At 45.8% G+C, this 12,270-nt stretch overlaps 1 protein-coding gene across 7 annotated transcripts in view; it reads left to right on the forward strand.

The window, feature by feature from the left end:
• Positions 1–12,270, forward strand: part of LOC135089148 (klarsicht protein-like) — a 321,886-nt gene that overhangs the window by 157,607 nt on the left and 152,009 nt on the right. For 6 of the 7 annotated variants that reach the window (XM_063984433.1, XM_063984434.1, XM_063984436.1 and 3 more), the window contains one exon: positions 5,776–5,814. The exons of the other annotated variant lie outside the window; for it this stretch is intronic. In XM_063984433.1, the coding sequence (XP_063840503.1) occupies positions 5,776–5,814 (39 nt within the window). The remainder of the gene's footprint in view (positions 1–5,775; positions 5,815–12,270) is intronic. 7 annotated transcript variants of the gene reach the window in all.

Below are 12,270 nucleotides of genomic sequence, written 5' to 3' on the forward strand. Positions count from 1 at the left end.
CTCTCTCTCTCTCTCTCTCTCTCTCTCTCTCTCTCTCTCTCTCTCTCTCTCTCTCATCGTAAGTTCTTCATTGTTTTCTCACTTTCTACATATTTATCATTTACTTTTTACATTCCTTATATTTTTTTTCACGTGTATATTCACTCCTTCACTAATTCCATTTTGACGCCGACGATCTCAATTTGCATTTCACTTTGCAACACCCTGCGTGGAGATCTCCTTCAGGAATGAGAGGAAGTAAATGGAATAACGCGCCGGGCTGTCTGGAGGCGCCGAAGGTCAGATGTGTCGCTCTGTGTTACCTCAGGATCCTTGGCTGCCTGTGACTTTACACCTCCCTTAATCCCCTTCGTCAGGCAACACCACTCTAGTCTTTGTTCCTCGTCGCGCGTGGCAGGGATGGGCTACGGTTTGCTAAGTGGTCCGTCCTTGTCTTTTTTTCTTTTTTTCACCTTTTCTCCGTGCCTGGTGTGTCTGGTGGCGTGAGTGTCGTGTTCTGCCTCGTCACTCCAGCTGTCATTCCACGCGACTCGTCATTACGTTGTTTAATTTTTTCCCCCTGGGGTTTATGCAGCCACATAACCAACCATTTCTTACACACACACACACACACACACACTCTCTCTCTCTCTCTCTCTCTCTCTCTCTCTCTCTCTCTCTCTCTCTCTCTCTCTCTCTCTCTCTCTCTCTCTCTCTCTCCGGGAAGTCACGAAAAATGGTGGATTAGTGGCCACGAGCATCCTTCCTTTATCTTGTGGTCGTCGTGGGGAGGCGAGGAGGGCCCTTGGAGACTCGAGGAGGTCTTCTTAATGTCAGTTCCGGGTGTTCGGGACATGCGGTGTTGCTTCTTGGTGTGTGTGTGTGTGTGTGTGTGTGTGTGTGGGCTTGCTGGGGAGGAAGGTGCATTGAGGTGGGTATGATGGGATCACATTACGTTAAATTCTGTGTTTACTTCCTCGATGGACCTCTAACTGTGATATGCAACAATTCACAACACTAAAAACAATCAAATCTTTATAAGCATCAACGAGAAAGAAAAATTGGGATTAAAAGAATATGTTTATCAATTTCTGGTCAGTGTAATGCTTGGAGGTGACGGTAGACCAAGAAAAAATGTCTCAAAGTAGTTAATAATTAAAGAAAAGATGCCAGATAAAAAGGGAAGTGTTTTAGTAAAATTTTGGTTTATTCCTGGGTATTTATCATGTTGGTAATCAGTGTGTGTTCGTTTGTCACTTGCCTTGTTGCAGGAATAATTACACGAACATAAGAATATAAATTAATTTACAGGAAGTCATCAAGCCTATACGTGGCAGTCCCTTTGTTGATGAAGCTTGAGTTAGGGATGGAAATGCGTTGTGAGGGACGTGAGGCAAGTGTTTTTTATTAGTTTTCGATGATTTTAGTACTAATTTTGCATCGAAATGAATTAATAGTTTGGCTTCGGGCTTTGTTATTTGAGAGCACGTAAAGGAAGGTGGCTGGCGTCCTGCAGTTCACCCTTGACCAGAGCGCCCTGTCAGTCCATCCTCATAAAATTAATCTTCATGAAAGACTTGATTTCCCCGGTCACTCGCCCGCATGCCTGATGGGTGGAAGGCGGGTCCGGTTTCATTCCTCCCTCTCCTCTCATTCCTCTCGACCCTCACCCTCTCTTTCCCATATACGTCCCCCTGCGCCGCCCTCTGCACACACGCCCCCGCCCGCCCCTGTCACTTGGATAATGAAGTGTGGGAACCTATATCATCTGGTGACCATCCATGCAGCTTTAAATTTTGCACCTTTACTATCGTCTCACCTGTTTGTCACCTGTCTAGCCCTTGAGTGAAACGTATTCATCTGGTAGTCACGCTAACATAAATAGAAGAGTGCTTAATGTCTCAGGAATTCTTAAGATTTCTCTGCCTGGACATTTCTTACTACGAAAATAAGATTGTGATTCATTCCCGTCACGTGCTCACTAATTCTCAAGATTTCTACTACACCATCATGTCCTGCCCTTGAATTCACACGTCAAGGCAGCCTGTGGTTTATTCCAGGCACGTGCTATAACCACACCCCTTTCCCCCTCTATTTTTTCCCCTTTATAACGACCCAGTCACGTTATCAAGCACATATCACTGCATCTTTAAGACCCAGGTGTGTCGTCCCCTTAAGGCACCTATTACACTTGCTATCCTTAAATTTATATATTACGTTTAAGTTTACCTCCTACTTTAAGCTTACCTATAATACTTAAACTAATCTAGTACTTTTACCCATTTGTTACTCTAATACTCTTACATTTACCTATTACCTTTAGTGTACCTGTAAGCTAATTCATCATCAAGTTTACCTATCATCTATATATTAACTTATTACTCTCACCTGTTACCCGTAAGTTCACCTGTTACACCTGTTAGTCTTCCACGCTATGAGTCTCCATCACTGTACTACGTCTTCAGGTGTGTACTCGAGAAGCAGGTGGCGTCCCTGGGGAGTCGTTGGGCCTAAAGTCAACAGAAGACATCGATTTATCCGAGAGGAGGGACAGCGGCTCCTTGAAAATGTGTGAGGGATGGATGGGGAGGCTGTAAATTCAATGGAATAGTAAGACACAAAAGTGGAGAGGATGCGTGGAAGTACATGTATGCTAAGGAAGGGAGAGGAAGAACAGCAGCTCCGTGTTCCTTGTAGATGTGTGAGGGATGGGGAGGCTGTAGGATTCAAGGTTTTTTAGAATACTAAGCTACAAGAGGTGCAGTGGGAGAGGATGCTTAGAATTCGAGATATGCCAGGAAATAAAAAGATGGACAGCAGCTTCATGTTTTTTGTGGACGAAAGGTGTATAGGGAGGCTGTAGGATTCAAGGGTTTTTAGAATAGTAATATACAAGAGGAGCAGTGAGAGAGGATAAGTAGAACTATAGATATGCCAGAGAAGGGAGAGAAAGATCAGCAGCTCCTCCGTGTTCCTTGTTAGTAAGGGATGCATGGTGGGCTGCAGGACTCAAGGGTTTTTAGATTAGTGAGCCACAAGAGTTGCAGTGGGAGAGGATGCCTAGAATTCCAGGTATGTCAGGAAATGATGAATTAGGAAATGTTGAAATGTTGGCTACGCACGCCGCGTTTTCTGTGCGAAACAAAATGGAGGGCTGGAGAAATTCAGGAAAATAATAAATGTAGTCTAGGAAATCCTGAAATGTTGGCTTCACACGCTGCAATTTTTCACCTTTTCATTAATATAAAAAGAACCTAACGCACATTCACTGCTTTTTCTTTTCAGTACTCGACGTCAAATTATAAAATGAAGTGCGAATTAAATTTCACAAAAGCCAGAAGAAAAAAAAATCATATTTCACGAGGGACGGGCGGCAGAGATCAGGGTACATATATTTCGTTTCCTATCGCGGCAGAGCTCACAGTCATCACAAATTCACGGTAATATTCCCTGTGGATGTGAAAAATTGAGTAGCCTGCGCGGTGATGTTGCCTGCAGTGCGCTGAGGGCCTTGAAACATCACACGTGGCCTTCCTACTTCCTTTAAAACCCTGCATTTGGTGAGTCGCCTCTTCCAGCTTGTATGAGTCGGCGCTTCTCTGCTCTCTCTCCAGGACGCTGCGCTCCCCTCTGTGTAAATAGTGGTTCCTTCATTTTGTCGCGGGGATGAGAAGCAGTAGTGAAGAAGTAGCTCGCTTTGTTGGTACCATGCCACCTGCCGCCCCTTCGTGTTCCTGTGAAAACACTGAGGACAACTGAGATGTTTTGATGGGCGGCGTTACTACACACACACACACACACACACACACACACACACACACACACACACACACACACACACACACACACACACACACACACACACACACACACACACACACACACACACACACACACACACACACACATTGTAAGGATAGCATGTTATTATTTTTTGTACCTATTTTTTCTCCTACCGTTGTGTCCTTCGTTTTCCAGGTGTGTGTGTGTGTGTGTGTGTGTGTGTGTGTGTGTGTGTGTGTGTGTGTGTGTGTGTGTGTGTGTGTGTGTGTGTGTGTGTGTGTTCCTGTCATGTCTTGTCTGCCTGGGTCCTTCCAAACCATATCTTTCTTCATTTTCTTCCCCACCATCAAGATCAATAAGAAGTTTCCCCTCCGTGTGACAAGTTGCTTCCTTCCCTCGCCATTTATTCCTGCTCGCTGTTTCCTCCTCCGTCTCCCTCCTTCCGGCATCCTCCACCTTCCCTTGTGTATGCCTTTCGCTCTCACTTTCACCCTGTTTACTCTTATAATTCATGTTTCTTATTTCCATTATGTATAGTCTTATTTCTCATTTCATTTTATTTCTCACCCATTTCTCATTTTTCAGCCACTCGATCTCAAAATAATCAATAACTTTAACTTCTTTCTTCACTCTGATATTGCTGTTTACAAGGGAAGCTGCCTATAGACCTAGCACTCCATCACGCTCAAATCACCACCACGCTACATTAGGTGCATTGGGTGTATTGGGTGACTGGCTAGACTTGGGGGCCACGCGATTCTAGGGAAGGTTGTCCTGGTCAGTTTGAAGGGAGTGGACTGGACTGGGGCTGAGAGAGGGGAGGGACAGACGGAAGAGGAAGCTGATGGTGCGCTGGCAGACTGTGGGACTTGATGCTGTGGTTGCTCGACCGTGAGGAAGTTAAGGAGTGTTCGACTTCGTGTAGTTGGGGGAAAGATGTGTGTTGTTAGTGTTATTGTTGTTGTTTTTCATGTTGTTAGTGTTATTGATATTTGTAGTAGTTGTAATAATAGAACTATGGGTTTTAGGTGTAATGTCTTTACTACTACTACTACTACTACTACTACTACTACTACTACTACTACTACTACTACTACTACTACTACTACTACTACTACTATCACCATCAGAACAACTTAACCAACCCGCAGGGAATGAAATGCACCACACGTGACATAAGCCCACCAGATGTCACAAGAACAGTAAAATCCCACGAGTTTCACTGTGACAGATTTACTTGGCGGCTAAGTGAGCAGTCATGTAGTAACCATTATAATCTGCGGCCAGCGAGCGTGACTAGGTAGGCGGGTAAGTACTAGGGCGGATCCGGTTAAAACTAGGGGCCGGATGCAGTATAGTAACGGACGGGGTGAAAAGAGAGAAGGGATAAATTACCAGGTACGGTTTATGAAAGGTAACATGTGGCAGGTGACATGTGCCTCGTCATTTATCGCAAAGGTTAATACCTGAAGGAGGCGCTGCCGTAGGGTACACGTGACCCAAAGTTTTCACACCCGCCTCTTTGTTTACTTCCCCGCTGAGTCACGGTCGCGGGAGATAGCGCAGCGTTATTCTCCCAAGACAATAGGCGGTGTCGTGGCGGCGATGCAGGAAGCCGCCACTCACGGGGAACTTGATTAAATACCTGGAAATGAGTTTGGTAATTGGAGTGGAATGAACGTTGGAATTTTTTACTTTTTTCTGACTCAAGTTTATGTATTGCTATTGAAACATTCCTAACATTATATGACTTGGGTATTACTAGTAACACATTCTTTAATCATATGTCATTGCGCTTAACATCATCTTACTACACCTCATGTATTGCTAGTGATGTTTTTTTACACTAATATTAAGTAACTTGGGTTTATGTATTGCTATATTGCTATTAACACATTCCTAATCATTTGGCATTGTGCTTAACATTATGTGACTTACCTTCCATGTATTCCTAGTGACACATTACTAACCATACATTCTGATCTATTAATTTATACCTTTGTCTCTTTACAGGTACGTGAATGTGTTGCGAGACAGGTGCGAAGGAGTCAGGTGAGTGTTGTCTTCCGCTCTCTATTGCCTAGAATAAACGAGGTATTTATTATCGTGTCCTTGAAGCGTTTGTGAGGGACGTGGCGGTGGGACGTGTGTGGAGAGATGGAGAGGAGAGCTGAGTGAGAGGCTGCTTTGTGCGGGAGAGTGGAGGGAGATGCCGCAGAGATTGGAAATGGAATGCATAGAGGAAGGAGGAGGAGGGGAAAGTGACGACAGCCGCGGCGAGGAGAGGATGTGGCTTTGAGGGAGAAAAGTGTGAGAAAAGCGTGCGTGGAAAGAAAGGAATGGAAAGTAAGGAACGGAGAGAATCCATTGTGGTGATGGTGATGGTGCATAAATGTGTGTGTGTGTGTGTGTGTGTGTGTGTGTGTGTGTGTGTGTGTGTGTGTGTGTGTGTGTGTGTGTGTGTGTGTGTGTGTGTGTGTAGATGGTAGGTTTTGAGAACTGGTTAAGTTAAAAAAAAAAAATCAGTGGCAATATTTACTCAGATTCCTCGATTAGTAAAAAAAAAAAAATAAATAAATAAAAGAAAAGAAAAAAACTGAAAACCGAAACATGATTTTTTTCTTCCTCCTAAAGACGAAGAACGATTTATTTGCATATCGTTTCACGCGCGCGGAGTTTAGAAGCGTAACCCTCGACATGACACTGACTTATCAAATATCACTAAGTGCCTTGCAATGATCCACATGTCACCAGATAACTTGGATTCAGTCGTGGCTTGTCAAGAACATCACGAGGCCGTACGAACTCTCTCTCAGACCCTCATACTGAAACGCATTGCTCTCTCACCACGACTATTTTCAAAGACCACAGAGACGATTAGCCGTATTCACAAGTGTTATCCGTGATAATAATGTAGAAATCTCGTTAATCTATCACTAAAACCGTAAAAACACCGTGTAACTTTAACCAGAGCCTTTTAAATGCAGTGGAGGTACGGCGCAGGAGCGTTTCAGAATATAGCCCTCAAACCTTCTATAACCCTAACAGTGATAAGCCTCAAGATACACGGGGGCCGAAACATCGAAGTTCAATAAGTACAAGAGTTCATAAGTGTTTGGTGAGCCGATATGCAAGGAATTAATGTGAGTCAAACGGTTTAAAGGGAGCTCACTCGATCAGTCCAGATGTGCCGAGCATTTTCAAGATCCTGGGGAATGTGGTGATACTGGGAGTCTACGATTCTCCTCCTTCAGCGTGCGAGTATTGAGGGGTAATGGCGCGTGTGGGTGGCCGATAGAGGAGGGAAGAGAGGGAAGAAGGGAGAGATGATAGCAGGGAGAAAGGAAGGAGGGAAAGGAATAGATTCATTGTCACTCCTATTTCCCCCATCTTTTCATGGTTTTCATTCTTTTTTCTTTTCTCTATCATTTATCGCTTTCTTCTATCTCTCTGTATTCTTATGGGAGTTTTTAGTTCAGTAATAGTCACCTTTATCACTGTCTCTGTACAAGTAATCAACATTTTTTTTTTATTTTCTCTATATTTTATGTTTGTAGTGTGTGTGTGTGTGTGTGTGTGTGTGTGTGTGTGTGTGTGTGTGTGTGTGTGTGTGTGTGTGTGTGTGTGTGTGTGTGTGTGTGTGTGTGTGTGTCCAGGCTAAGGCAGTCTTTCGGGCTCTCGTGTGCTCGGTAATGTCCAATAACAATGCAAAGCCGTACTGATGCATTCCTTTACATACAAAAGAGACTCTTAGGTCATCTCCGTCTGTCTGTCGCATCCCTAAGTGATACTTTTATGTGTGTTACCATTTTCCCCTGCTCCTTCTTTCTTTCCTTCTTTACTGATGTTTTTTTTTTCCTCGGTGTAGTAAATATCTTTCTTTCCTGCATTGTTTTTTTTATTTACGTGCCTGAGTTTCGTTCGTTCGTTCGTTCGTTCGTTCGTTCGTTCGTTCCTACGTTCGTTCCTTCTTTCCTTCCTTCCTTCTTTTCTTTTACTTTCTTTTCTTTGCTTTCTTTTTTTCTTATCCTTCCCTTCCCCTCCCTTCTTTTCCCTTCCCTTTTTTCCCCTTCCCTTCTCTTCCCTTCCCTTCCCTTCCCTTCCCTTCCCTTCCCTTCCCTTCCCTTCCCTTCCCTTCCCTTCCTTCCTTCCTTCCTTCCTTCCTTCCTTCCTTCCTTCCTTCCTTCCTTCCTTCCTTCCTTCCTTCCTTCCTTCCTTCCTTCCTTTTCCTCCCGTTCCCCCCATACCCCTCTATACCTTGACTTAATGCTCTCTAATGCTCCTCACAGTCCCTTCAGGAACCCCTCGTGCCTTCCTCCCTTTGTTGTCCTACCCTCAGCCGCCTCCAGCCCATCACCTGTCCCCTCCTCCTCTCACTTCCTCACCCTAGTAAACCATCTGGGCCTCCTATACACTCCCCTTCCTGTTTGTTATGGCCCCTCACTCCTCTCACTCCTCTCACTGTCTTTTCCTCCTTCCTCCCTCCTTGTTCTTGTTTCCCTCCCCCGTCCCTTCCTGTGTTCTTTATTCTGATCGTTCTCATTTTCTTTTCTTTCTGTCCCCTGCTCTGGAGAATCACTTAGGCCTCCTGTGTTTTGCTCTCTCTCTCTCTCTCTCTCTCTCTCTCTCTCTCTCTCTCTCTCTCTCTCTCTCTCTCTCTCTCTCTCTCTCTCTCTCTCTCTCTCTCTCTCTCTCTCTCTCTCTCTCTCTCTCTCTCTCTCTCTCTCCAATTCGTTCATCATTCTTCTTTCTTCCATTAACTTTAGGAAATGTAATGGTCTCTTATCGGTGATGGATTGACTATGGCTCCTCCTCCTCCTCCTCCTCCTCCTCCTCCTCCTCCTCCTCCTCCTCCTCCTCCTCATTCGTCTTCATACTCCAATCTAGTCTCAAGTCTTAAGTAATTATATGTGTTGTTCATTACTGTAAGAGAGAGAGAGAGAGAGAGAGAGAGAGAGAGAGAGAGAGAGAGAGAGAGAGAGAGAGAGAGAGAGAGAGAGAGAGAGAGAGAGAGAGTAGTATCACCACTACCATCACCGCTGTAAACAAAACAATGATGTCGTTGTTAGTGATGATAGTGATTGTGATTGTGGTGGTGACTGTGAGTGGTGATGGTGCCAGTGGTGTTGATTGTAATACTGGTGTGGTGGTGTATCTTGTGGTTTATGATGGCCATTGACGCGGTGATAGCGGCGAAGAACGAGGAGGGAAGGGTGATGGAGGGAGGGAGGGAGGGAGGGAGGGAGGGAGGGAGGGAGGGAGAAGTGCTATACAGAAATATTGTGTATTGCTTTCTGAAATATTTAAAAGGATTGCCACTCATTCATACACAGTTGGTCGTAGAGTATCGTGTTACTGCAATATTCTGCGCTACTTCCCCCGATTGTATTTCTTAGTAATGACTCATGTTTCTTGGTGCTTGACGCTGCTAGTATGACCTCGCTAGTGTGACGTGGCTAGTGTGACTTAGTGTGTTTTAGTATGACCTCGCTAGTATGACCTATTGTGACTGCCAGTGACCGTTTGTGTGACGCAGTGCTAGTGTGATATCGCCAGTGTGACAGTGAGATCTAGTGTGACTTAGTGTGACATGTTGTGACCCAGTATGACCTAATGTGACCTCGCTAATATGAACCAGTGGAGACTTTAGGAGAAAATGACCTCTTGGATTTGTGTATACTCCCCTCTTCTCCACACGATCTCTTCCCTCTTTTTCCTCCCGCTACATCCCCCTTATCGCCCCACTTTCTCTCCCTCTCCGTCTCCCCCTTTCTCATTCCCCAGTTCGCCACCGATGCCCAGGGGGATAGGAAGGGGGACGGGGGTATACATGCCGAAGTTGAATGAAGTCTATTGTAATCCGTAAATCTAATTGTCGTGCAAATTTGAGGTTGTAAATCTTTAAACTCGATTACTGAATTGAATAGCTTGTGTACTTGGGGTGAAGGCGGTGGCGGCTGCGGTGGTGGTGGTGGTGGTGGTGGTGGTGGTGGTGGTGGCAGTGGTGTGGGTTAATGTATAAATGCAGTGAGGCTCTTTCTCCTTCAACCCTTCACCTTCACTTCCCCTCCCCAGCTTCTGCCTGCCTCCACCGCCTCTCTCCTTCCACCGCCCTTCTCCCAGCTCCACTCACTCATACCTTCTCAATCCTTCATGTCTGCTTCATGCACTTCAGTTCTCCCCTGCATCTCAATCCTTTACCTTCCCTCCACCTGCGTCTCTATTCCCCTTGCTGTGACCTTCGTGTCATTTTGTACTTCCCCCTTCTCACAGCTCCTCTCACTCATACCTTCTCAGTTCTTCTAGTTTGTTTCCCCTGTATTTCAATTCTTTCCTGCATCTCAGTCCTGTACCTCCCCACCACCTGCGTTCCTATCCCCCTTGCAGTGACCTTCCTTTCATTCTGTACTTCCCCCTTCTCACAGTTCCTCCTCTCACTCATATTTTCTCAATTTTTCTTCATGTCTACTTCCCTTACACTAAAATTCTCTCGTGCACCTCAGTCCTGTACCTCTCCCCACCTTCCTTCCATTCTGTACTTCCCCCTGCATTCCTATCCTCCCCCTCGCTGTCCTCTAAAGAGCCTCTTCTTCCTGTATCAACAATGACGGATCCAAAAATCGATTCTCAGGATCACAATACGACAGTCCAGTGCAAGTCCCCACCATTCCCTCTCGCCTTCAAATCCCTCTTCCGCCTCCCAATCCCTTCTTTCATCCTCCCTTTTCTCTCTCTCTCTCTAGTCTATCCTCCTCCCTTTCATCCTCTTCCTTTTCATTTCTATTACAAATACGTTTTCCACATTCACTCCCTCCTTTCACCCTCCCACTCTTCAAATCCCTCTTCTTTCATCCTCCGTTTTCTCTCCCTCAAGGTGTCTATCCCCCTCTCTTTCATCCTCTTTCTTTTTCTTTCTACTACAATTTTTTTTTTTTCGCATTTACTTCCTCCTTTCGCACTTCCACTCTCTTTCCCTCTAGGTGTCTATCCATCTAGGCCTTCTTCCCCTCCCTCCTCTCTCTCTCTCTCTCTCTCTCTCTCTCTCTCTCTCTCTCTCTCTCTCTCTCTCTCTCTCTCTCTCTCTCTCTCTCTCTCTCTCTCTCTCTCTCTCTCTCTCTCTCTCTCTCTCTCTCTCTCTCTCTCTCTCTCACACACACACACACACACACACACACACACACACACACACACACACACACACACACACACACACACACACACACACACACACACACACACACACACACACACACACACACACACACACACACACACACACACACACACACACACACACACACACACACACACACACACACACACACACACACACACACACACACACACACACACACACACACACACACACACACACACACACACACACACACACACACACACACACACACACACACACACACACACACACACACACACACACACACACACACACACACACACACACACACACACACACACACACACACACACACACACACACACACACACACACACACACACACACACACACACACACACACACACACACACACACACACACACACACACACACACACACACACACACACACACACACACACACACACACACACACACACACACACACACACACACACACACACACACACACACACACACACACACACACACACACACACACACACACACACACACACACACACACACACACACACACACACACACACACACACACACACACACACACACACACACACACACACACACACACACACACACACACACACACACACACACACACACACACACACACACACACACACACACACACACACACACACACACACACACACACACACACACACACACACACACACACACACACACACACACACACACACACACACACACACACACACACACACACACACACACACACACACACACACACACACACACACACACACACACACACACACACACACACACACACACACACACACACACACACACACACACACACACACACACACACACACACACACACACACACACACACACACACACACACACACACACACACACACACACACACACACACACACACACACACACACACACACACACACACACACACACACACACACACACACACACACACACACACACACACACACACACACACACACACACACACACACACACACACACACACACACACACACACACACACACACACACACACACACACACACACACACACACACCGCTGCATTGCCTCTCAGCGTCTTACTCACTTCATTAGAGTTCGTCCTTGGAATGTGGTGTAAATCAACTGCATGTGCACTTTCACTTGGCGTCACTGGAGGTCGATATGCATGCAACCCTAAGAAGCCCCTCACGCACTCGAGGGATTCTGGGAAGTGTGCGGGTGTGACATCCCAGTAAAGTAATAATGCGCATTGATCGACTTCAAGTTCTCGGGAGAAGTTTGAAGAGGAGGAGCTG

The sequence above is a fragment of the Scylla paramamosain genome, chromosome 32 (genome assembly GCF_035594125.1).
Source record: "Scylla paramamosain isolate STU-SP2022 chromosome 32, ASM3559412v1, whole genome shotgun sequence".
Classification (NCBI taxonomy): domain Eukaryota; kingdom Metazoa; phylum Arthropoda; class Malacostraca; order Decapoda; family Portunidae; genus Scylla; species Scylla paramamosain.